The sequence below is a fragment of the Oncorhynchus keta genome, chromosome 34, assembly GCF_023373465.1.
Source record: "Oncorhynchus keta strain PuntledgeMale-10-30-2019 chromosome 34, Oket_V2, whole genome shotgun sequence".
NCBI classification, from domain to species: Eukaryota; Metazoa; Chordata; class Actinopteri; order Salmoniformes; family Salmonidae; genus Oncorhynchus; species Oncorhynchus keta.
In genome coordinates, this window is record NC_068454.1 from 25,423,747 (window position 1) to 25,450,039 (window position 26,293).

At 43.6% G+C, this 26,293-nt stretch overlaps 1 protein-coding gene across 3 annotated transcripts in view; it reads right to left on the reverse strand.

The window, feature by feature from the left end:
• Positions 1 to 1,077: 1,077 nt before the first annotated feature.
• The window catches only part of LOC118366866 (protein ITPRID2-like), a 63,265-nt gene continuing 38,049 nt past the window's right edge, over positions 1,078 to 26,293 (reverse strand). For 2 of the 3 annotated variants that reach the window (XM_035749657.2, XM_035749658.2), the window contains exons 7-18: positions 26,104 to 26,199; positions 25,532 to 25,740; positions 23,307 to 24,046; positions 22,654 to 22,714; positions 16,197 to 18,409; positions 15,907 to 15,969; positions 15,079 to 15,209; positions 14,324 to 14,468; positions 13,964 to 14,020; positions 10,016 to 10,513; positions 5,661 to 5,794; positions 1,078 to 5,367 (exon numbers count right to left, since the gene is read on the reverse strand). In XM_035749657.2, the coding sequence (XP_035605550.2) occupies positions 5,678 to 5,794; positions 10,016 to 10,513; positions 13,964 to 14,020; positions 14,324 to 14,468; positions 15,079 to 15,209; positions 15,907 to 15,969; positions 16,197 to 18,409; positions 22,654 to 22,714; positions 23,307 to 24,046; positions 25,532 to 25,740; positions 26,104 to 26,199 (4,330 nt within the window). In that variant the 3' untranslated portion in view covers positions 1,078 to 5,367; positions 5,661 to 5,677. Of the gene's footprint in view, positions 5,368 to 5,660; positions 5,795 to 10,015; positions 10,514 to 13,963; positions 14,021 to 14,323; positions 14,469 to 15,078; positions 15,210 to 15,906; positions 15,970 to 16,167; positions 18,410 to 22,653; positions 22,715 to 23,306; positions 24,047 to 25,531; positions 25,741 to 26,103; positions 26,200 to 26,293 lie in introns of those variants that run through there. The other variant, XR_008090141.1, reaches the window with a different exon arrangement.

Sequence of the window (26,293 nt, forward strand, 5' to 3'; positions counted from 1 at the left end):
ATGACTATTGTAGCTGGAAACGGCAGATATTTTATGAAATATCTACATATCTACATAGGTGTACAGAGGCCCATTATCAGCAACCATCACTCCTGTGTTCCAATGGCATGTTGTGTTAGCTAATCCAAGTTAATCATTTTAAAAGGCAAATTGATCATTAGAAAACCCTTTTGCAATTTTGTTACCACAGCTGAAAAATGTTGTTCTGATTTAAGAAGCAATAAAACTGGCCTTCTTTAGACTAGTTGAGTATCAGGAGCATCAGCATTTGTGGGTTCAATTACAGGCTCAAAATGGCCAGAAACAAAGTCCTTTCTTCTGAAACACGTCAGTCTATTCTTGTTCTGAGAAATTAAGGCTTTTCCACGTGAGAAATTAAGGCTTTTCCACGTGAGAAATTAAGGCTTTTCCACGTGAGAAATTAAGGCTTTTCCACGTGAGAAATTAAGGCTTTTCCACGTGAGAAATTGGCAAGAAACTGAAGATCTCATACAAAAATAGATGTTGAATTAACGTCTGTGCCCAGTGGGCAACTTTTATAGTATTTTGTTTTGTCGCAATTTGGAAAATTGACCGACAAATGTTGTTTCCACCAGGCCTGTTGAAAAAAAAAAAAAATCCTATATGTAGTTTAATTAATCGCATAAGGTTTGGCTGGAAACCTGGTTCGTGTTAAAGAAATGTATTTGTGCATATCGGGTCAGAGTGGGAAAACCCTGTGTCCATTTCGGAATGGGATACTGACTACCACCACCATATATCCTCATATTTCAGATCAGGGGGTTGCTCCAGCTTCCAAATTCAAAAGTGTGCATTTTCAAACCACAAACCCTCCAAAAATCTAATCCATCGTTCCACTCAGTGCTCTAGTCTAGAATGCAGGAAAATACAGGTCAGTTCAAGAAGATGCCATGTTAAAACAGCTTTCTTTACCCCACATTTTTATAAAATCACATAATAGTTTTTGCATTCATCCAAACGATATTATAGCCTTATATGCTTGAATTGGACAGCATTGATGAAATACCAACGCTATAATAGGGGTGTTGGAAAAACGACCTGCTCCCGACACCCATAATTCATGAATAAGATTTATTTGATTTCATTCATCATTAATGTAACCACAATGTTCAAATACATACAAATAAATAACATGTTTATTTGTGGATGATGTAGTAGTCTGCAAGGACTGACCAAAAGTTCAATTTAAGTGAAGTGGCAAAACAACAACATTCTGACATGCAGTCCTCAATGAGGACCGTGATGAACCATAAATAACCCTAAATGACCCATTTCTCTGTGTCTGGCATCTGTCTAGAAATGGCAGAACATCCAAGCTAGAATGAGAAGACAAAACACAGTATGGTGATGTAATGTTCACAATGTGTCAACGTGCTGTACACAGAGAAACCATAATAAACAATATAAAGGAGCGCTTAAGAGAAAAGTAATAACCTCAGCAACACAGACCTGTTATTAACACCACACCAAGTCAAACTGAGTGGCACACAAACAGGCCCACAGTCCCAGTGCCCATGGTTGGGGCAGTTCTGCGTCTCAAATGGCACTTTATTCCCTACTGCACTACTTTAGACCCTGGTTAAAAGTAGTGCACTATGTAGGGAATAGGATGCCATTTGAGATGCAACCAGTGTGTTTTCCCCTTGCCGTCAATGGTGCCCATTTATGCTCAGGGATCATTCTGTGCCTCTAAACACGTACGACCTAGGAACACCTAATACCTCTGGAGGAAATGCCAGAGAATTAGAGGCAGGGGCTGGAGGTGTGGAGCGGGCCGGACAAGCGACTGGGTGCCACCTCAGGGGTGATGCACAGTTCAGCATATAGGGGAAAAGAGAAGTTATACGTTGCATGTTTGTCTGTGCTTGACCATTAGTAAGTACAAGTAAGCTACAGGTAAGTACAGATCGTTTACAGCTATGTATTAAGTGGGTCATTCCACCAAATTAGTCCCTTTTGCATTCCTTCAATGTTTTAGGTGCACCAATATTTAATTAACAAACATTATGTACATAATTTGTCCAAACCGGAAACGACAAGTTTAATTGGGTTGCATCAACTACTGCTTTTAAAAAGCACCACTTAAATGTATGCATTATACTCATTTCACACCTTTGTCCTGGGTTGTGTTCATTAGGGTAACAATTGAAAACGTTATTTTTAAAGATTCTACAGAAAGTAAGTCCAAATCAAATCAAATTTAGTCCCTGCACGATGCAATCAATTTTCCTCTGTTTGGTGCCTAATGAATACGACCCAGATGCGTGTTTTTGTTAGTGTCTCACATTAAAAACAAACAAAAATTCATACCTGTATTTCTTATCTTAAATAGACATTAAAAACCACTAAATGTATTTGTCCTGAGATATTTTCTTTAAAGGGGTAAGAGACAGACAGGTGGCCTGAACTGGAGAGTAGAAACACAGTAGAATTAACAGTATCTTGTCTGATAGTGCTTGATATAGTCTTTCTACTAATGATATTTTCAAGTTCAGAGACAGTGAAATGGGGCGGCAGCGTAGCCTAGTGGTTAGAGCGTTGGACTAGTAACCCGGAAGGTTGCAAGTTCAAACCCCCGAGCTGACAAGGTACAAATCTGTCGTTCTGCCCCTGAACAGGCAGTTAACCCACTGTTCCCAGGCCGTCATTGAAAATAAGAATTTGTTCTTAACTGACTTGCCTGGTTAAATAAAGGTTAAATATATATATATATTTTTTTAAATGGCATGGGTTCAAATACTTTATCTGACCTTGCCTGGCTTAATGAGCCATTAGAATAGTCCCAAAACGGCAAACCCTGCCCATCTGGCACTACAGGCAAGCTGAGCAAACAATCAAAGTATTTAAGACTTCAAATAGTATTTGAAACCAGGTCTGATTAGTTCCTCATAGAGATGGCATTAGAAGAGGAGGGCATGGTAATTTATAGCTGACACTAAATTCCCATACAACCATAATCATCTTCTAACTCTAGTTTTCATCTTTAGGACAAGAGACACACCCTGATCCACATCTATGTGCTTAAATACAACCCATACACAACGTCAGGATCATATCATAACATAATAACAATGTCACCAACAACCAGAGATGGAATTGGAGAAAAGTCACTCTGGGAACTTACTGATCCTAGAATTTACCGTAAAGTAACGACCCAGTGAAAATATAACTTTTAAAAGTTTATATTCTGTTAACTTATATCCCCCCAAAATTGTTGAATCTTCCTATGCTCATATGTTGCCAGCATTAATTGAAAAAAATAAAAGACAAAAATGCTTGCCATTTCCTCACAGAACATTATGTCATCTCCATGAGGAGGAGATAGCCAATCAGCGGTCTACTAGCATTAATATTTTTAATGACCGGGTATATGCCCACACCATTCTTTTGTTGGGGTACACCCATAACATTCCAACACAGAAAAACAGCTTTTTAACACTTAATTTTAAAAAATAGAAGGAAAACAAGCTCATATTGTAAGTAATTATATATAGGTCATGTTTCACAGATATCTGGAAACACTGAGCAGTTAACTTAAACACATTTTGTACATGTCAAAATTATTTTACTTTGCGAACTCTAGTTCCCCTCCAATTACACCCCTGTTGACAGCACATGAGTAATGCAGTAGTTAGTCATTCTGAGTGTTTGAAATAGGACGATTAAGACAGAGAACAAGACAGTTCACTATAACAGCAAGTATACAGCAGCATTAGTGTCTCCAAGGCACACAGCATACAGGTCTTAAGATACAAGGGAACTCATTTATAAGCCTTTGGCAGGTACAAAATAAATTGAAAAAAATGTGTGTGCCAATTTTCACACAAAAGTTGGCATTTATAAAAACTGAACTTGATGTAAAAACGTGCTCACCTTCTTGCTGACTTCAGACAATGCTTATGCAGATTCTAGTGGTTGAAATATTGTATTGCAAGCAGGCAAGTACATGTATATTTTGTGCAAATGGAGGATATGGACACGCTTATGCATAACAATAAACAGGTTAATAACAATTTTCCGTTAGTGAGTAAAGAGAAAATATATTTAGTGTATCTTTGCATTTTAAAATAATTAGACACTCATCTATATCCCTGGCTACTATTTATTATTTATTTCCATGATCATTGCATAATCAATTCCTCACCTTTTCTGTGATGGTGTCATACTCACGAGGTAGCCTATATCGGGCAACAACAGGAATAGCATTCATCTCATATCTGCTTTAATTGGACCCACTTCACAGTAGTAAATAGATAAGCTATTTCAAGTATTTTGCTCTATGCCATCCGATCCAGAGCGCAGTAGTATTAACGGTGGAACAGATGGGTTGCAGGTTACTGTAGCCGACATCTGAATACTGTAATTTAACATTTCTTGAGTAGACAATATTGCATTTATACACATAATACATATTTTCATAACTATTTCAGAATAAATTCTTCACCTTTTCTGGACATTATTGGTCCATATTTCTGAAGTAACCATAGCCTACAAAAAATGACCATGCACATCTCTCATTTAATTAAGCCTATTAGATAAGCTATTTTAATTTATAACTAAATTAAAATTTACCAGGTGAACAGGTGCATTATAGTGTGCATTTCTACTACTGTAAGTAGAGAATGTTTCAGAATTCGAGGGCAGTGTAGCATCCTTCAGAGAAAAAGTCATTGCAAAACATTAGGCCCAATTAAATTAAAACGGTCTGCTCACAGCTCAACAGCAATTTGCAAGTTGTTGTCTTTCATTAACTTTTTGTCTATCAGATAGCCTAGGCCTACAGCAAATGTCATTGCAAAAGTGTAACATTCTGCAATCACCTCCAAAGACATTTGATCAAGTTCGCTATTGCTATTTCCTTTAGAAAACTGCTCAAATACTTTGAAAGTATACAGCGAATAAGGGCGTTTTTGTCACCATAAAAGGTAGATGGTGTTTTTCAGACAGAGTACTGATGCTCTTTCACTCACAGTTTCAGGACGGGTGTGATTTATAACAGTAAACATACGTATGCCAAGTTTATAAATCTCTATTTTTGTATGTATGCAGTCTTTTCAGAAATGGCACATGCAGATATTCAGATATTTAGTGTGAAATTTACGCAACGGTTATAAATGAGGCCCCAGAGTATCTGTCAGTCAGCAGACTACCGAGGAGAAGAAACCATCAAAATAAAAAAAAATCTACCTATATGGTTGAAAACACAGTGTTAAGGTATCTGCCATCATCAGACTCTCTGGAAATAGTAGAAACAGTGGTAAAAAGGTTGTTGGGCTGTTCAGTGTATGGCTTCACCAGTGTTCAGGTTGAGTAGAATGGGTAGACTTTACCAGTGGTTATCTTCAACTGCAGGAGAAAACAACAACACTCTTTACACATTGAGAAATAGAGGTGCTAGCCGACTGCTATACATGTGCCAGTGGATAGCTGAATCGCAACAGGTCTATATGGCTCGAAGAACCAATTTGTACAAGTGTATGAAATGAGCTGAGCTGAGCTCCGCTGGATCAGGTATGGTGGATTCTGGTTACGGCAGGGTGTAGATAACATGAAAGGATCTTTATGGCTTAGTGAAGAAATATAGATGACTTTCAGTATGAACAGATAGCGTCTCTACCCACAGAATGACAGACACTCACCTCAGATGTATGACCTGTCAACAGTCTAACAGGGGGTATTCTCTGGCCAACACAGGTGATCGTCGTGGAGATACGGCCGCCAGGAGCTCACTGGCTATCTCCTGTCGGATCTCATCAGCAAGGCTCTCTTTGATCTGAGGTAGAGGACAGAAGTTACACAGAGAGACTAATCAATTAGATTGGATGTTCGGATGTTCTAGCTGTGTCTGAATCCTGGCTTAGGAAGACCACCAAAAATTCAGAAATTTTCTTCCCTAACTACAACATTTTCAGACAAGATAGAACTTCCAAAGGGGGCGGTGTTGCAATCTACTGCAAAGATAGTAGGACAGAACTCTGCAGGCTATCCAGGTCTGTACCCAAACAATTTGAACTTCTACTTTTAAAAGTCCACCTCTCTAAAAACAAGTCTCTCACCGTTGCCGCCTGCTATAGACCACCCTCTGCCCCCAGCTGTGCTCTGGACACCATATGTGAACTGATTGACCCCCATCTAATTTCAGAGCTCGTGCTGCTAGGCGACCTAAACTGCAACATGCTTAACACCCCAGCCATCCTACAATCTAAGCTTGATGCCCTCAATCTCACACAAATGATCAATGAACCTACCAGGTACCTCCCCAAAGCCGTAAATACGGGCACCCTCATAGATATAATCCTAACCAACTTGCCCTCTAAATACACATCTGCTGTCTTCAACCAAGATCTCAGCGATCACTGCCTCATTGCCTGAATCCGCAATGGGTCAGCGGTCAAACGACCTCCATTCATCACTGTCAAACGCTCCCTGAAACACTTCAGCGAGCAGGCCTTTCTAATCGACCTGGCCTGGGTATCCTGGAAGGAGATTGAACTCATCCCGTCAGTAGAGGATGCCTGTTTTTTGTTTGTTTTTTAAATGCCTTCCTCACCATCTTAAATAAGCATGCCTCATTCAATAAATTTAGAACCAGGAACAGATATAGCTCTTGGTTCTCCCCAGACCTGACTTCCCTTAACCAACACAAAAACATCCCATGGCGTTCTGCATTAGCATCGAACAGCCCCCGTGATATGCAGCTTTTCAGGGAAGCTAGAAACCATTATACACAGGCAGTTAGAAAAGCAAGGCTAGCTTTGTCAAGCAGAAATTTGCTTCCTGCAACACTAACTCAAAAAAGTTCTGGGACACTGTAAAGTCCATGGAGAATAAGAACACCTCCTCCCAGCTGCCCACCACACTGAAGATAGGAAACACTGTCACCACTGATAAATCCACTATAATTGAGAATTTCAATAAGAATTTTTCTATGGCTGGCCATGCTTTCCACCTGGCTACCCCTACCCCGGTCAACAGCACTGCACCTCCCACAGCAACTCGCCCAAGCCTTCCCCATTTCTCCAAATCAGCCGGGCTAGACAATCTGGACCCTTTCTTTCTAAAATGATCTGCCGAAATTGTTGCCACCCATGTTCAACCTCTCTTTCGTGTCGTCTGAGATTCCCAAAGATTGGAAAGCAGCTGCGGTCATCCCCCTCTTAAAACGGGGGGACACTCTTGACCCAAACTGCTACAGACCTATATCTATCCTACCCTGCCTTTCTAAGGTTTTCGAAAACCAAGTCAACAAACAGATTACCGACCATTTCGAATCTCACCATACCCTTTCTGCTATGCAATCTGGTTTGCTGGTCATGGGTGCACCTCAGCCACGCTCAAGGTCCTAAACGATATATTAACCGCCATCGATAAGAAACATTACTGTGCAGCCGTATTCATTGATCTGGCCAAGGCTTTCGACTCTGTCAATCACCACATCCTCATCGGTAGACTTGACAGCCTTGGTTTCTCAAATGATTGCCTCGCCTGGTTCAACAACTACTTCTCTGATAGAGTTCAATGTGTCAAATCAGAGGGTCTGCTGTCCGGACCTCTGGCAGTCTCTGGGGGTGCCACAGGGTTCAATTCTTGGACCGACTCTCTTCTCTGTATACATCGATGATGTCGCTCTTGCTGCTGGTGAGTCTCTGATCCAACTCTACGCAGACAACACCATTCTGTATACTTCTGGCCCTTCTTTGGACACTGTGTTAACAACCCGGGCGGCAGCGTAGCCTAGTGGTTAGAGCGTTGTGAGTTCAAACCCCCGAGCTGACAAGGTACAAATCTGTCGTTCTGCCCCTGAACAGGCAGTTAACCCACTGTTCCCAGGCCGTCATTGAAAATAAGAATGTGTTCTTAACTGACTTGCCTGGTTAAATAAAGGTAAAATAAAATAAAAAAAAGCTTCAATGCCATACAACTCTCCTTCCGTGGCCTCCAATTGCTTTTAAATAAAAGTAAAACTAAATGCATGCTCTTCAACCGATCCCCGCCTGTCCAACATCACTACTCTGGACGGCTCTGACTTAGAATACGTGGACAACTACAAATACCTAGGTGTCTGGCTAGACTGTAAACTCTCCTTCTAGACCCACATCAAACATCTCCAATCCAAAGTTAAATCTAGAATTGGCTTCCTATTTCGCAACAAAGCATCCTTCACTCATGCTGCCAAACATAGCCTTGTAAAACTGACCATCCTACTAATCCTCGACTTTGGCGAGGTCATTTACAAAATAGCTTCCAATACCCTACTCAACAAATTGGATGCAGTCTATCACAGTGACATTCGTTTTGTCAACAAAGCCCCATATACTACCCACCATTGCCACCTGTACGCTCTCGTTGGCTGGCCCTCGCTTCATACTCGTCGCCAAACCCACTGGCTCCATGTCATCTACAAGACCCTGCTAGGTAAAGTCCCACCCTTATCTCAGCTCGCTGGTCACCATAGAATCACCCACCTGTAGCACACGCTCCAGCAGGTATATCTCTCTGGTCACCCCCAAAACCAATTCTTTCTTTGGCCGCCTCTCCTTCCAGTTCTCTGCTGCCAATGACAGGAACGAACTACAAAAATCTCTGAAACTGGAAACTGTTATCTCCCTCACTAGCTTTAAGCACCAGCTGTCAGAGGAGCTCACAGATTACTGCACCTGTACATAGCCCATCTATAGTTTAGCCCAAACAACTACCTATTTCGCTACTGTATTTATTTATTTTATTTATTTTGCTCCTTTGCACCCCATTATTTTTATTTCTACTTTGCACATTCTTCCACTGCAAATCTACCATTCCAGTGTTTTACTTGCTATATTGTATTTACTTTGCCACCGTGGCCTTTTTTTGCCTTCAACTCCCTTATCTCACCTCATTTGCTCACATCGTATATAGACTTGTTTCTACTGTATGTTTGTTTTACTTCATGTGTAACTCTGTGTTGTTGTATGTGTCAAACTGCTTTGCTTTATCTTTATCTGCTTTGCTTTATCGCAATTGTAAATGAGAACTTGTTCTCAACTTGCCTACCTGGTTAAATAAAGGTGAAATAAAAAAAATACATAAAATAAAAATGTATCAATCAATCGTCTCTTTGATAGGAAGGGACAGAATAACTAATTGACTACACTCAAACAGAAGAAAATGCTGAGAAACTGAGTGAAACAAGGAGGTGCCTCAGTATCAGAACTTGCCCAAAAATAAATGCTTGTTTTTCGTTGCATAACAGAGTGCTCTAATGAACACAGCCCAGGACTGGCAGTACACTCTGTTCTGTTGGTGTAATAAGGGCTTCATAAATAGTTGGTTTTAAACTGAGATTTGTGAAACACAAAACACACACCTCTTATCCCTCAAAATAACTAAAGCTGGAATCCTTAATGGTGAAACTGCAATTTTCATTTGCAACATTACAACAACAAGTTACTGCAAACAACAAACGCTGTTTTTCCCCTCGGACATCAATTTTCACACAATAAAAGAGCAAAATATGTACAGAATTTGTTTCACCATGCTGCACGACGCTCCTCAGCCCGGCAAAAAAAACAATAACAACGGCGGTCGGGAGGCCAGTGGTGTCGTTTCTCCTTACTGCAGATTCCATATTTAAAGCCCTGCCAAACACGGACATCAGGTCACTGACTAAGAAGTAGTCCTAAGTTATAGCAAAGGTTCCTGTGGAATTCCAATTTCCTTTTGAAGCGCTTAAATCAGCTCAGTGAATGATTTTTCATGAGCGGAATCGTCTTTCAATAAGGATGTAGTAACCTTGTCCGTCAGCCAAGGACATAATAAAACATGTCCTGGGCGATATTGGTATTGTTATTGCACCTCAAACACAAATACTGGCAGGCACTGGGCAGGGTCCAATTTGAGCACTCATAGTTAAGTGAAGGACAAATCTTAATGTTGTCCCGTATTCTAAAATAGAATAGAATCTCAATGTTGACCTTTATTCTAAAATAGAATCCTAGAACACACTGAGCTCACTTACCTCCTTGATGAGCTGCTGTAGCTGGGGGTTGTTTGCCCTTCCTACAACTAATCTTCCTCCTCTTCCTCCCTCCCTACCCCTCTCCTCTAGCAGGTGAGGGTCTACAGCTGCCCCTCTTCCTCTTCTGCCCTCTTCCTCTCTTTGCGCTCGATCCTCTGAATGTTGCTCTCCTGTCAGTGCCTGGTCTATGGCATGGTCCTGGGCCTCTAGAGGACTGATCGGGCCCTGGGAGAACCCTGTGGAGGCACCAGGCCGTGGAGGGGGGGCTGGGGTGAGGGAGATGGAGGCTCGATACACCTCTGTCTTCTGGGGACCAGGGAGGGGCAGCTCTGGGGTGTGGGAGGGGTCTGGGTGACATCCGGAGGACCTCATTGGACTGGCTGATCTGGAGGAGCGGCCTGAGCTCGGAGTGGGTGCCATGCTTGGTCTGCTCTCTGCCCCTCCCTCGTAGCCCAGCTCTGTCTGCAGGTACAGCGGTTCCATCAGCAGGTTCAACATCTGTAGGGAGAAACCACACAAACCACAAGCATGACACATAGTGAATTGCGACAAGTAAAACCTTACGATGCATTCGGAAAGTATTCAGACCCTTTCCCTTTATTTTTAATTTGATTAAATAACAAAAAAATCCTCAACAATCTACACACAATACCCCACAATGACAAAGCCAAAAGTTATTTTGACATTTTTGCAAATGTATTAAAAATAAGTATTCAGACCCTTTGCTATGAGACTCAAAATTGAGCTCCAGTGCATCCTGTTTATGTTGATCCTTGAGATGTTTCTACAACTGGAATGGAGTCCACCTGTGGTAAATTGATTGGATATGATTTGGAAAGGCACGCACCTGTCTATATAAGGGCTCACAGTTGACAGTGAATATCAAAAACCAGGACATGAGGTCAAAGGAATTGTCCGTAGAGCTCCGAGACAGGATTGTATCGAGGCACAGATCTGGGGAAAGGTACCTAACCATTCCTGCAGGATTGAAGGTCCCCAAGAACAAGATGGCCTCCATCATTCTTAAATGGAAGAAGTTTGAAACTACCAAGACCAAAACTGACCGCATGCCTAAACTGAGCAATTGGGGTAGAAGGGCTTAGGTCAGGGAGGTGACCAAGAACCTGATGGTCAATCTGCCAGAGCTCCAGAGTTCCTCTGTGGAGATGGGAGAACCTTCCATAAGGGCAACCATCTCTGCAGCACTCCATCAATCAGGCCTCAGTGGTAGAGTGGCCAGACGGAAGCCACTCCTCAGTAAAAGGTACATGACAGCCCGCTTGGAGTTTTCCCAAAAGGCCCCTAAAGGACTCCCAGACCATGAGAAACAAGATTCTCTGGTCTGATGAAACCAAGATTGAACTCTTTGGCCTGAATGCCAAGCATCACATCTGGAGGAAACCTGGCACCATCCCTACAGTGAAGCATGGTGGTGGCAGCATCATGCTGTCGGGATGTTTTTCAGTGGCAGGGCCTGGGAGACTAATCACGATCCAGGGTAAGATGAACGGAGCAAAGTACAGAGAGATCCTTGATGAAAACCTGCTCCAGAGCACTCATGACCTCAGACTGGGTCGAAGGTTCACCTTCGAACAAGACAACGACCCTAAGCACACAGCCAAGACAACGCAGGAGTGGTTTTGGGATGTCCTTGAGTGGCCCTGCCAACGCCTGGACTTGAACCAGATTCAACTAGAGGTCAACTGATTAATCGGAATGACTGATTAAATCGGAATGGCCGATTAATTAGGGCCGATTTCAAGTTTTCATAACAATCGGAAATCTGTATTTTTGGACACCGATTTGTCCGATTTTGTTTTTACACCTTTATTTAATCTTTATTTAACTAGGCAAGTCAGTTAAGAATACATTCTTATTTTCAATGACGGCCAAGGAACCATGGGTTAACTGCCTCGTTCAGGGGCAGAACGACAGATTTTTACCTTGTCAGCTCGGGGATTCAATCTTGCAACCTTACAGTTAACTAGTCCAACGCTCTAACCACCGAGGAGACTGCCTGTTATGTGAATGCAGTAAGCCAAGGTAAGTTGCTAGCTAGCATTAAACTTATCTTATGAAAAACAATCAATCAATCATAATCACTAGTTAACTACACATGGTTGATGATATTACTAGTTTATCTAGCGTGTCCTGCGGAGCATATAATCGATGCGGTGCCTATCGTTGCTCCAATGTGTACCTAACCATAAACATCAATGCCTTTCTTAAAATCAATACACAGAAGTATATATTTTTAAACCTGCATATTTTGCTAAAAGACATCCAGGTTAGCAGGCAATATTAACCAGGTGAAATTGTGTCACGTCTCTTGCGTTCATTGCACGCAGAGTCAGTGTATATGCAACAGTTTGGGCCGCCTAATTTGCCAGAATTTTACGTTGTTATGACATAATATTTCTGTTACATTGCACAACCTTCAATGTTAAGACTTATGGATGCCACCCGTTTAGATAAAATATGGAACGGTTCCATATGTCACTGAAAGAATAAACGTCTCGTTTTCGAGATCATAGTTTCCAGATTCGGCCATATTAATGACCCAAGGCTCGTATTTCTGTGTGTTATTATGTTAAAATTAAGTCTATGATTTGATAGAGCAATCTGACTGAGCGATGGTAGGCAGCAGCAGGCTCGTAAGCATTCATTCAAACAGCACTTTCGAGCGTTTGCCAGCAGCTGTTTATGATTTCAAGCCCATCAACTCCCGGGATTAGGCTGGTGTAATCGATGTGAAATGGCTAGCTAGTTAGCGGGGTGCGCACTAATAGCATTTCAAACGTCACTCGCTCTGAGACTTGAAGTGGTCGTTTCCCTTGCTCTGCATGGGTAACGCTGCTTCTAGGGTGGCTGTTGTTGTGTTCCTGGTTCGAGCCCAGGTAGCTATACTGTTACACTGGCAATACTAGAGTGCCTATAAGAACATTTAATAGTCAAAGGTTAATGAAATAAAAATGGTATAGAGAGAAATAGTCCTATAATTCCTATAATAACTACAACCTAAAACTTCTTACCTGGGAATATTGAAGAATCATGTTAAAAGGAACCACCATTTTTCATATGTTCTCATGTTCTGAGCAAGGAACTTAAACATTAGCTTTCTTACATGGCACATATTGCACGTTTGCTTTCTTCTCCAACACTTTGTTTTTTAATTATTTAAAATAAATTGAACATGTTTCATTATTTATTTGAGGCTAAAATGATTTTATTGATGTATTATATTAAGTTAAAATAAGTGTTCATTCAGTATTGTTGTAATTGTCATTATTACAAATAAATGAAAAACCAGCCGATTAATCGGTATCGGCTTTTTTTGGTCCTCCAATAATCGGTATAGGAGTTGAAAAATCATAATTGGTCAACCTCTAGATTGAACATCTCTGGAGAGACCGAAAAATAGCTGTGCAGCGATGCTCCCCATCCAACCTGACAGAGCTTGAGAGGATCTGCAGAGAAGAATGGGAGAAACTCCCCAAATACAGGTGTGCCAAGCTTGTAGCGTCATACCAAAGAAGACTCGAGGCTGTAATCGCTGCCAAAGGTTCTTTAACAAAGTACTGAGTAAAGGGTCTGAATACTTATGTAAATGTGATATTTGAGCATTTTATTTTATTTTTTAAAAACCCAACCTGTTTTTGATTTGTCATTATGGGGTATTGTGTGTAGATTGATGAGGGGAAATTTTTAAAAAAAAATCAATTTTAGAATAAGGCTGCAAAGTAACAAAATGTGGAAAAAGTCAAGGGGTCCGAATGCACTGTAGAATTAGAATTTCAAGAACAGACATTCCTATTCATGTGAATGTTCTGTGACGGTTGGATGTGCAGCCATATTGACGATAACAATATATTTCTATGAATAGAACACACACCATTACAGGAGGAACAACCTAGAAAATAAAAGCCCAGACCCACTGCAGGTACTCACCGGCTCCATAGCTCTCAGAACAGAACTGTTAGACAGGCTGTACCTGCTGTGACCGCTCTTCATACCATACAGGAGAAAGGAGAGATAAATATCAACCACACAAATGTTACATTAAAGAAGAGGTACGGGATGATATGATGGGTGCCTAAACAACAAATACAAGAGTAGTGATGTACATGCAGCCTGATGTCATGTCAAATGAGAAGAACCCAGAGGAACCACAGTAGGTGCCATGAGCAAATGGAGTTATGACAAACCATTTATAGGAGTTACGAGTGAGAGAAAGTACGAGAGAGTATCAGTCGGTTCGGGCTTTGTGTGTGTGTGTGTGTGTTTCCAGCTGTAGTTTCAGGTACCGACCATGCGGTGGCGGTAGAGACTGTGGTGGCTGCCAGAGCGGAGCTGTTCGTTCAAGGTCAGCAGCCGATCCTCTAGCTGGAGCTCTAGTTCCTTCAGCTCTTGTCTCACTGCCGACCGCAGGCCCTGCAGCTGCTCCGCCTCCTGCCTGGCAATCACAAACAGAAAGAGACCACTGTTACCATGTATGTACAGGTAACTGGCAAAATAATAGAAAGACTTGAGTAAGTGAGGGATACAAAGTATATTGAAAGCAAGTGCTTCCACACAGGTGTGATTCCCAAGTTAATTAAGCAATTAACATCCCATCAGGCTTAGGCTCATGTATAAAAATGCTGGACAGGTCATTGATTTTGCTACCATGGCTATGTCCCCATAGGATGACAATGCCCCCCATCCACAGGACACGAGTGGTCACTGAATGGTTTTATGAGCATGAAAATGATGTAAACCATATGCATTGACTGCCTCAATCACCAGATCTCAACCCAATTGAACACTACTTGGAGATTCTGGAGTGGCGCCTAAGATAGCGTTTTCCACCATCATCAACAAGACACCAAATGTTGGAATTTCTTGTGGAAGAATGGTGTCGCATTCCTCCAATATAGTCCCAGACACTTGTAGAATCTTTGCCAAGGAGCATTGAAGCTGTTCTGGTTCGTGGTGGCCCAACGCCCTATTAAGACACTTGCATGCATGCATGTCTGTCTGTCACAGACTCTGCTAACATCTGTGTCCGAGGGCCTCTAGCCTACCTCTCGTCGTGACTGAGGTGCTGGTAGACTAACGCCTGTTGTTTCATCAGGGATACTTCCAGATCCATCATCTGTGTCCGGAACACACTCAGACTCCTCCTCTTAGCCTGCAGCTCCTTCTGGAGAGAGGTCTGAGGGGAGGAGGAGAACATTGAAGAAGATTACTTTATTGTCTATTGTCAAAGACACAGGGAGATTTTCATTTGGGCAAAAGATTTGTCTTCTGTAGTCTCTCTTCCGTGACCCAGAAACAGATAAGTGGTCGACGAGTGTCAATTTGTTAGTACACGAACGGAACTGTCCTCTTCGATAGCCACCTTTCATCGAGGATAGTAATTTGTAATCTACCGGAGTCCTTCGCGGAAGAGTTTTGATATCTGCCACGCCCCCTTTGAATCAGCTTTCGTTTGTCGGAGGAGAAAAGCATGCACAGGTTTAGAAGCAATATGCTACTTATAATTGTGACTATAACATGTCTTGCACAACTAACTTCATTTGTTTTTATCACTTTACACATTTATTTTGGGATCCACTCCCACTAAACATTTGCCTGATGAAGTGCGAATGAAGAACGAGAGTAATTTCATGCAAGTGGATTTTCATCCACGCCGCCTCTCCTTGATTACCTTTGACCTTTTTCTAAAGGAGGCAAGAGAGGACGGAGGAGAGAGGACGCAGGAGCTGAGCAAATCAAATTCACAAAAGGCCAGAGATTTGTCTTTGACCTATTTCCCAACCCCCAAGACACACCCCAGGAGAGGTTAGAGGACATAATTGGTAATCATGGATTTAATTTCTTTAAGAGTGGCAGGTCAGGTGAGTGAATACCTCAAACAGTGGCTGTGCAGATCTCTGACTATTGAAAACATCTGCTCTGCATTCTGATGAATTCTGTTGAGGGCAGAGAAACCACAGATCAAATACTTAGTCACTGATAAACTAGCGTGCAAATGTCTCTGCTTGCATTATGGGTGGGATGGCTAGCGCTAGGTTTTAAAACTGCAAAGAGCCTTGCAGAATGTTATAGAACACATGTACTACTATACTATATTTGCCATTTAGCAGACATTTTTATCCAAAGCGACTTACAGTAGTAGTGTGTAGTTGTTTTGTCTCACCCGAGCCAAGTTCTGTACACTTCCTCTGATGTCATGAAGGACCCGTCTGAGCTGCATCTCAGTGGTAGACAGGGCTGGTGGAAGGTGGGAATTAGGGGCTGCCCCCATAGGGTCAACTCCATGGGGGTAAGGAAACAGATGATGGTGGCCAGGGAATGGAGTACTGTATGGTTCTCCATAGGGGGCAGTAGAGATATGTGGAGGCAGTTTGGAAGGTGTGTGTGATGGGTTAGAGTAAGAGCTATGGGCAGTATAATGATTGTTGCTATGAAGGTAGCTGTAGGACCCACTATATGGGTTACCGTGGTAGTTATAGTAAGGTGAACTGAAAGGGTCGCTATGGGGCGGGGTATTATAGGGGGAGCTGTACGGAGAAAATGGGTAGTGTGTGCTGTGCGGGAAGTTGTGTGGAAGGGTGCTGCCCATGTTGTTAGTGTAAGGAGGACTCTGGTAAGGATGGTTAGGGGCCATATGATGGGGTAAGTTGGGGACTGTGTGCTGTGGGAGGTTGGGGTTATCGTGTTGGGCTAGGTTGTGTTGTGTGAGGGTAGAGTTAGGGTTGCTGTGTTGGGTGAGTTTAGGGTAATTGAAGTGTGCCAGGTTAGGTTTGCTGTGCTGGGTGAGGTTGAAATCTGGGTTGCTGTGCTGGTTGAGATTTAAGTTAGGGTTGCTGTGCTGGGTGAGGTTTAAGTTAGGGTTGCTGTGCTGGGTGAGGTTTAAGTTAGGGTTGCTGTGCTGGGTGAGGTTTAAGTTAGGGTTGCTGTGCTGGGTGAGGTTTAAGTTAGGGTTGCTGTGCTGAGTGAGGTTAGGCTTATTGAAGTGGTTCAGGTTAGGGTGGTTATGCTGTGCCAGGTTACGTTGGGTAAGGTTAGGTACGCTACAGGTGCTCCAGGCACGGTGGTGCTCCACCAGAGGTCTCTCTCCCCACTCAGGAGGGGGGCTGTGGCTGTGCAGTGAGATGGTTGAGAGGGTCAGGTGGCGGGGGATGGCGAGGGGGGAAGGGGGAACTCTGCCTTGAAGCTTTCTCAGCTCCCCATCTCTCTGTAGCCCGGGGCCATGAGATGGCTCGGCCTCTCTGTTGATAATTAAGATAGAGCAAAAGCTGCCTCTGCTCTGAAACTCCTCCTCCGGAACCTCCTCTTCCACAATGGACCCCACCTCCAGCTCCACCTGCTCCGCCTCCTCCTGCACCTCCTCCTGCACCTCATCATCCGCCTCCACCTGCACCTGCACCTCCTCCTCCACCTGCACCTCCTCCTCCACCTGCACCTCCTCCTCCACCTGCACCTCCTCCTCCACCTGCACCTCCTCCTCCTCCTCATCCACTTCTGGGGTGTATCGGTAGGAAAAGACCGTCCGAGTGCAGTGCCTGACTGTCCCCTGGCCAAACTGGATCCTGACAGAGGAGACCGCACAGGAGGGGCTGAGGGAGGTAGGCAGGGATCGGGACCTCGTCAGGGGGACTCTTCTCCTGAACAGATCCCTCACCTTCCCCTCCATGCAGGGGCCCTGGAGGCCTGGGGACAAGGCCCTCTGCTGGGCCCTGTAGAGGGCCCCGTGGACACTGGGTGAGGCACTGAAGATGGGGCAGCTGGGTCTAGGGCTGGAGAGCCTGGCATCCATCTCCACCCTGTCAGTCACACCCTCCCTGGCTGGGGCACCAGAGGAGCTGCAGTCAGGGGTCAGGATGGAGCCATGGTCTTCTGTAGGACCAGGCACTGTAGCCGTGTCAAGATCAGCCTCAACAGTATGGCAAGTCTCAGGAGTTGACAGAGGAGTCTCAGAGGCAGGATAAGAAGCAGCTTCCTCAGCAGTGCTATGCTGCTGGTCCTGCTCCGAGTCTTGGGCCACTCCTCTATCTTCTGGTTTAGGTAACTGGTGGAAGGTGTACTGTGGCACCTCCTGCCGCTGCTCTTCCTCCCCAATAGGGCTCTTGCTCCCCCTCCCGTCCTCCTCAAGGTGTTTCTGTAGGACAAAGGGTATCTGCACATCCTCCTCCTCCTGTTCCTCCTTTAACTGCAGCCTCTCAAAGGCAGGGTGTTCATGGGCTAGAGGAGTGGTCACCTCCCCAGCATAGGACATCAGCATGCTCTCACAGTCACAGCCGTCAGCGCTCTCCTGTATCTTTAAATTGTTAGCTGAGCCATCAGTAGAGCGGCCCTCTGCAAAACCACTACTGTCTGACTGCTGGCTGGTTGTTCTCAGTTGTTGTTCTGTAATGGAGATAGGGAGGGAGAGAGAGATCAAACAGGCAAAGAGTGAATACAGGACTAAGATTGAATCGCACTACACCGGCTCCGACGCTCATCGGAAGTGGCAGGGCTAGTGCGTATGGCCCAGTACGTCAATGGGGCCAAGCTTCCTGCCATCTCTACCAGGCAGTGTCAGAGGAAGGCCCTAAAAATTGCCAAAGACTTCAGCCACCTTAGTCATAGACTGTTCTCTCTGCTACCGTGCGGGTTGCCCAATTGCAGGACTCACGACTGTAGACTAACTAGGCCTATGCGCTCATAAATGTGACAAAACACAAGCTACAGATATTTTTCATGAATAAGCTATTGATCCTCTGTGGCTAAATTATGCTGGTGTAGTACTTTCAATTATGTCATTTATTTATAGAGATAAGAATAATTATATAATTTGGCAAATGTATTTCAATTAATCTGCAGCACTTCCAGCACCCCTTCCTGCAGCGCTGTTTCCTTCCATTCGTTGTGCTCTCGCCAAGGCCAAATAATCAACACCTGTTATTATTAATTCAATTGATTGTGGTCAGTAACTGGCTTACTGGTGCTCTTCCATGCCGTCCCTAGGAGGGGTGGGTCACTTGTGTGGGTTGAGTCACTGACGTGGTCTCCCTGTCTGGGTTGGCGCCCCCCCCTTGGGTTGTGCTGTGGCGGAGATCTTTGTGGGCGATACTCGGTCTTGTCTCAGAATGCTAAGTTGGCGGTTGAAGATATCCCTCTAGTGGTGTGAGGGCTGTGCTTTGGAAAAGTGGGTGGGGTTATATCCTGCCTGTTTGGCCCTGACCGGGGGTACCATTGGATGGGGCCAGTGTCTCCTGCCTGACCCCTCCGGTCTCAGCCTCCAGTATTTATGCTGCAGTAGTTTATGTGTTGAGGGGCTAGGGTCAGTCTGATATATCTAGAGTATTTCTCCTGTCTCATCCGGTGTCCTGTGTGACTTTTAGTATGCTCTCCCTAATTAATTATATCTTTCTCTCTCTCTCAGAGGACTACCTACCTCAGGACTACCTGGCATGATGACTCCTTGCTGTCCCCAGTCCACCTGGCGGCACTGCTGCTCCAGTTTTAACTGTTCTGCCTGCGGCTATGGAACCCTGACCTGTTCCCCGGACGTGCTACCTGTCCAAGACCTGCTGTTTTCAACTCTCTAGAGACAGCAGGAGAGGTAGAGATATTCTCAACGATCTGCTATGAAAAGCCAACTGACATTTACTCCTGAGGTGCTGACCTGTTGCACCCTCAACAACTACTGTGATTATTATTATTTGACCATACTGGTCATTTATGAACATTTGAACATCTTGGCCATGTTCTGTTATAATCTCCACCCGGCACAGCCAGAAGAGGACTGGCCACCCCTCATAGCCTGGTTCCTCTCTAGGTTTTGGCCTTTCTAGGGAGTTTTTCCTAGCCACCGTGATTCTACACCTGCATTGCTTGCTGTTTGGGGTTTGAGGCTGGGCAGCACTTTGAGATATCATGACAGCACCATGACGCTGTCCCAATTATCAGTTGACCACACATGTCAATTGCTTTACATGTATTATAACCAGTGGTGTAGTGCTGTTTGTTTAGTTAGCCTACGGGAACTGCATTTTATTTTTATTATCATTATTAAACCAGCATTTCTGAATGAAAGATGGTACTGACATGAAGCCTATTGTTTAAATTATTTTAGAATATACAGTACCAGTCAAAAGTTTGGGCACCTACTCATGCAAGGATTTTTCTTTATTTTTACTATTTTCTAAATTGTAGAATAATAGTGAAGACATCAAAACTAAATTTGGTTCCTTCTTAATGCGTTTGAGACAATCAGTTGTGTTGTGACAAGGTAGGGGTGGTATACAGAAGATAGCCCTATTTGGTAAAAGACCAAGTCCATATTATGGCAAGCAAAGCTCAAATAAGCAAGGAGAAACGACAGTCCACCATTACTTTAAGACATGATGGTCAGTCAATACGGAAAATTTGCATAACTTTCAAAGTTTAGTCAAATACAGTCGCAAAAACCACCAAGCGTTATGATGAAACGGTCTCTCATGAGGACCGACACAGGAAAGGAAGATCCAGAGTATGTGGGAAGTCCTTCAAGACTGTTGGAAATGCCTTCCAGGTGAAGCTGGTTGAGAGAATGTCAAAAGTATGCAAAGCTGTCATCAAGGCAAAGGGTGGCTACTTTGAAGAATCTAAAATATATTTTGATTTGTTTTTGGTTACTACATGATTCCATATGTGTTATTTCATAGTTTTTATATCTTCACTATTATTCTACAATGTAGAAAATTGTAAAAAATAAAGAAAAAAACCTTGAATTTGTAGGTGTGTCCAAACTTTTGACTGGTACTGTACATATAATGCATCATCCAAATTGCATGATTGGCAATGCCTACACATACTGTAAATGGCTAAAAGGAAAATGTTAATTAATATTTAAAAAATCTAAAACACCAAATTAAGCCTACCTTATCGTAAATAATGCCATCATTAATGTCAATCGTGAATCCTAATTCTTCATGTTTTACAGTTGAAACGCCCATGCTGCATGCCAACCATTTGATCCCAACCAGTTTCATGGGAATATGCATTTGGATCTTCTTGAATGACGTACGGGTGGCTACCCAGCCGAACTAATCACATTTCAGAGCAGATGGAGTTAAACACAGCTCCGCATGAGAAAAAAGTAAAACAATGCAGCACAATTATCCTAAATTGTCATACGAGATGACATGGTGTTTTTGGAATAACCGTAGCCTGACATTATGCTAGCATATTCGGTGTGTTATGTAGATGACTAATTCATCATTAAGTGATCTTGCTAGACAGCACCATTCTGAGAAGTGGCGAGCGTCGCTCTGCTGCGCTCCAGCAGCACTACAACCCTGATCATAACAGCTGGATGACTTCGGGAGTTTCATTTAACCACAGCTCTATGAACTAAGTGGCGCATTCAATTCACTATTTCTTTTTTACACCATTGCAGCAGTGCAAAAGATTCGGTCCTGACCAAAAACCGTAGCCAGGTCCTGGTGACGTCCATGATGACCATCAACCATCAATCTGGGTTTTCAACTAAATAAATAACATTTTCATAGGAATTACGAGACACATTGCACTGAGTAAAAAAACAATCTGTGTTCCATTGGTATCTTTGCAACAAAGGGATATGATACACTTGCATTGCATCTACAATAGACGGGTTTGCTGACAACGCCATGAAAACGATGCGCATGTGTCAATGGGGCTGAAGGCCGTGTGTTGTTATGGTTCTGGATGGACAGATAGCTAGCTAGCAAAAATCACAAGAAACGGCCATGTGGTGAATCACAAGGGGCTCGTTTGATCTTGTTCTTGATACCATGTCTTGTTTTGAGATGTTTTGACTGATGTCATGTCTATGCTAATATGGCTCAAATTTGCTAGCCTGCGAACCACCTAACCAACATCTAATGATGTATTTGAGACAAGTGCTCATTCTGCAACTTCATGTTTTCAACATGTTATCAACAATCTAAGCCAACCCCATCTGTTTTGCCCCATAGTGGCGCAAGTGTCTGTTTTGTTGTAAACAACCAACCCATCTCTACAACTTGTATTATACACACATGTATTTTTTTAAAGTACAGAGTTATCCACCAGAGGGCAGACGTCATCCATTTAGTTAACTTCAGCTCCATGTATTTAGGGTTATAGTGATTCTCTGAAGAGCACATCCCTGAGGCTCTATGTTCTAATAGAGTATCATGGTCAGTAGGAAAATAAATATACTGAGTCGTTATACATGTTTTATTAGATAAAACCTTATATAAGTTCCTGAGGAAAATGGCGCTTTGTTTTAGATGGGTCTCTCAATTATAATGGATTGTCACCGGTCCATGTGTTCTAAGTAGCAATTTTCTATTTGTCTAAAAGGCCAATATGGAACATTCCATCAGAGTACACTACAGTAGTATTTAAATACTTTGTATAAGACAACAAAGTGTTAGTGATTATTTGAGAGATGGTGATTATGCCAGTGAACTCATTTTACTGATCAACAACAGAACATATGGTTTTGTAACGTAATAAAGTGATTGATCATATTAGTGGATATCCACGTTGGAAAGTTTGGTAACACCTTACATCAATCTGAAAAGTATTATGACTTGTTATAAGCATATATGAGCCTTTATAATGTCTTATAAGGTGTATAACATGAATGCCAGACTCACCACTGTCTGCTCTAGAGGGGCTGCAAGTTCCAAGTAGAGCTTCATTCTTATTACTCTGGACCTGAGAGGATAGATAAAAAATGTACATTTTACTTTCTTAATTCCTACAGTATGTGGAACATTATGCTTCCACAGTGACTTCTATTGTGTGGTGGAACAAAGCCAAACAGAAAAACACTTGGGGCAACTTCTACACTGACACACTTCTGATGCATACAGCCACCTCCCTCCAGTTACTGTAACTATTACCCCATTCTGCTAGATCTGGAGAGAGAGGAGGGACAAACTGCAGATGGAGTCACAATAATAACTTGGTCTCCAGGGTCCTCCATATGTTCTCTTACTGTTCTTACTTATTTATAGACGCAAGTTCGTGACCTTTGCTTTTCACAATATCTGCTAGGACAGCTAAAACCAGGGTTTAAAAAAAAAACAGCCCAGTGTGAAAACCAGGAGATGAAGATAAGAACAAAACTGTATATTGAACTGGGAGGGCAGTATAGTGAAACTCAGTCAAGAATTGAACCCCTTTCCACAACTCTGTTTCTCCGGACGGTCCTACCTCCTTCTCAAACTGGAGGGAGCAGTGCAACAGTACAACTAAGCCAAGATTTGAACCCTCTTCAACCCGTGTGTGAGTATGGTCCTCCTACCTCTTCCATCTCAAAGGAATCCTTGGCCTGCGTGTGGTGGTGGGTGAGTTGAGCGTTGTGCATCAGGCTGTAGTTAGGTTCCTCGTCTGGGGTTGATCGGATGGCCCTCTGGCCCTTCTGATGGATTTCCTGGTGCTCTTTCTCCAGGTCAGCCTCGCTGCACAGGCTCAGGTCACCCTCCTGGGCCTCCTCAGGGACAACACTGACAGTGAACAAAATGTTATTTTCTCCACTTCCTGTCAACGCCAGGCCATTTCCATTTAGCTTAGGACTGTCTCCATTCACTCCAGCGTGGTGTCCGTGGATGCTCAGGGGGGCTTCAGCGCTGCCTCTAGAGTGGCTGTCCTCAGTCAACATCGCTGGAGAAGTAGATTCCTTCTTCATGAAGGCCTTCTGCTTGAGCTCCCCCTTGTGGCCGGAGTCAGTAGTGATGGCGCTGTCCCCTGTACCTGGACTCAATTGGTCTGCTTGTTTCTCTGTGGTAGTAGACAGGGCTGTGGGGCTATGAGAGACTTCCTCTGCTGCCCCACCCAACAGGTTATGCTTGGTGATGGTCTTCTTTAGGATCTTGGCTGCGTTCAGGGCTGAGTTGTTCCTCGTCAGAGGAGAAGGAGTGACGATGGTAAGGGGTTCCCCATCCAGGCTGCAGATCTTTTGGACGGGCTGGCCCGACACCTGGGAGTAGAGATGGAATAATTCGTTGGCCACTGTGGTCAGGACCGCGATCTGACGGAAACGACCTTTAGGGGGAAAGAAAGAGAGAGGAAACTGAAATTAAAATACAAATTCTAGTTTAGGGGAAGAAAGCGGGAGTAAACTTGATAAACTAAGAATCAAAATGGAAACAATGAGGTCCTGAGTTCTTTGACCCAAGGCTCTAGCTAGCTAGTCTCCAGAAAGCCTGTTTATATTTGTCTCTCTTAGCAGCAGATTCAGCCCTCATGGGTCCTGTTCATTTGGAGGATGATGAAAGCGAAAGCTGCATCATGACAATAAAATCAGCTTTACAGGCACAGAAAGGCACAGGCTGTCACAGTTCACAGGGCAACCATAATTCCAATGATCAGTATGCTGTACATAAAATCAACACTGTTACAAAACAGAAACAGCAAGGCCTTCAGTTAGTGACAAAACTTCTCACAAACTTAACTGGGAGGGGTTGTTATGTTTGTCCCTTATATAATGACAAACTGGGGCATAGGTTTACCTACTTTTAATGAACATATAATTCAGCTAGAAAACTCCATGTTTAGCCATGCAAGGCATTCTTCAACCCCCTGCCTAGCCTGCTGGGTAACACAATCTAAATGTTATTAACACATAACAACACAGGGGTGAAACTTCAAAAGGAATTTATGAGAGTCTCATCTCTCCCTTTAATGTGCTAATCTAGACCAGATCAAGATAAACTGACTCGATAGCTGCTACAACACAGTATTTCTTACTGGGCCTCGGTCCAGCAGTTTACAGACAACAGGCCATGTTCCACACAGACTCTGTCCTTTTCTGTTATTCTCTGGCTGGCCAGCCATTGTGTCCCTTCCTGTTCCTCTCTGGCTGACCAGCCATTGTGTCCCTTCCTGTTCCTCTCTGGCTGGCCAGCCATTGTTTCCCTTCCTGTTCCTCTCTGGCTGGCCAGCCATTGTGTCCCTTCCTGTTCCTCTTTGGCTGCCCAGCCATTGTGCGGTGTGTCATCCATTATTACACCACCTACAAGGACTACCACATCATAAACCTACCCCTACCCCACCGCCACATCCTTCCCCACCGCCACATCCTTCCGCACCGCAACATCCTTCCGCACCGCCACATCCTTCCGCACCGCCACATTCTTCCCCACCGCCACATCGTTCTGCACCGCCACATCCTACTCCACTGCCACATCCTACTCCACTGCCACCGCATCCTACCCCACCGCCACCGCATCCTACCACCGATCCCACTGCCACTCTGCACTCCAGGTGACACTCATTATTTTCATCACTACCTGTAGGTCTGCATGTATGTACATGCCAGCACATGGCTGTATGTCTGGATTTTATGACAGAGAACAGTGATACGATCAGTGTTTCCAGACCATACAGTGTTTTCACAGCTAGAAAGGAAAAGGGGGGAGTGCGAAATCAAGGGAAAGAGAGCGAGAGAGCCAATGCATGCATGAACAAGAGAGCAATAGAAAGACAAAGCAAGACAGTTGAAGGCAAACCGAGAGAGTGTTAACATACTTGTCAGGGCATAGTTGGGTTTTTCCATCTCTGTGCGTTGTAGCTGTGCTTCCAGGTACATCTTGAGATCGATGCCCTTAGCACAAGAAGGGCTGTTAAAGAAGCGCAAGGGGATCTTTGAGGCGATATCCAGCTCCTCCCGGCCAAACCCCAGGTTATACAGGATCTCTTCTGGATCCTCTTCATATAGGTCCAACAACTCAGACACACTGGAGACAAAGTGAATGCATGAATGCATAGAAAATACACTGTTGAAATAATGCAGTGCTGAACCATTAATGAAACATAGATGAAAAGTCTGAGATAAAACAGATACTTCCAAACCTCTTGGCTAACTAACTTCAGAAGCAGTCTTTTATTAAACTTGATATAAACGTACCAGCTTTTAGCTCTTTCTTGGAACGTAAAATGTTCTGGTTACCATACTAATAATGAAGTGCTGTAATATATGAATGAACCAGAGCACTCTAAACCTTATTTGGCTGGCTTCAGTTCAAACCCAGAAGGGCAGAAACCAACCACAGAGCTTGGCTGAGGCTCAGGGCCTGCCCATCTGAGTGTCTACTACTCACCTGGATACACTGGTGCTGCTCTTCCCTGAGCCTATTGAGTTCATACTCCTGTTCTGTAGGAACTGGCTCCTCTTGTCCTTTGCACATATCCCATAGCTGGGGAGCAGAGTGAGCAAGCAGTGATCGGTACAGTATTCACACCACAGCCACAGGAAGTAAGACTACTGCTGGGACTGAACTTGGGGGGGTG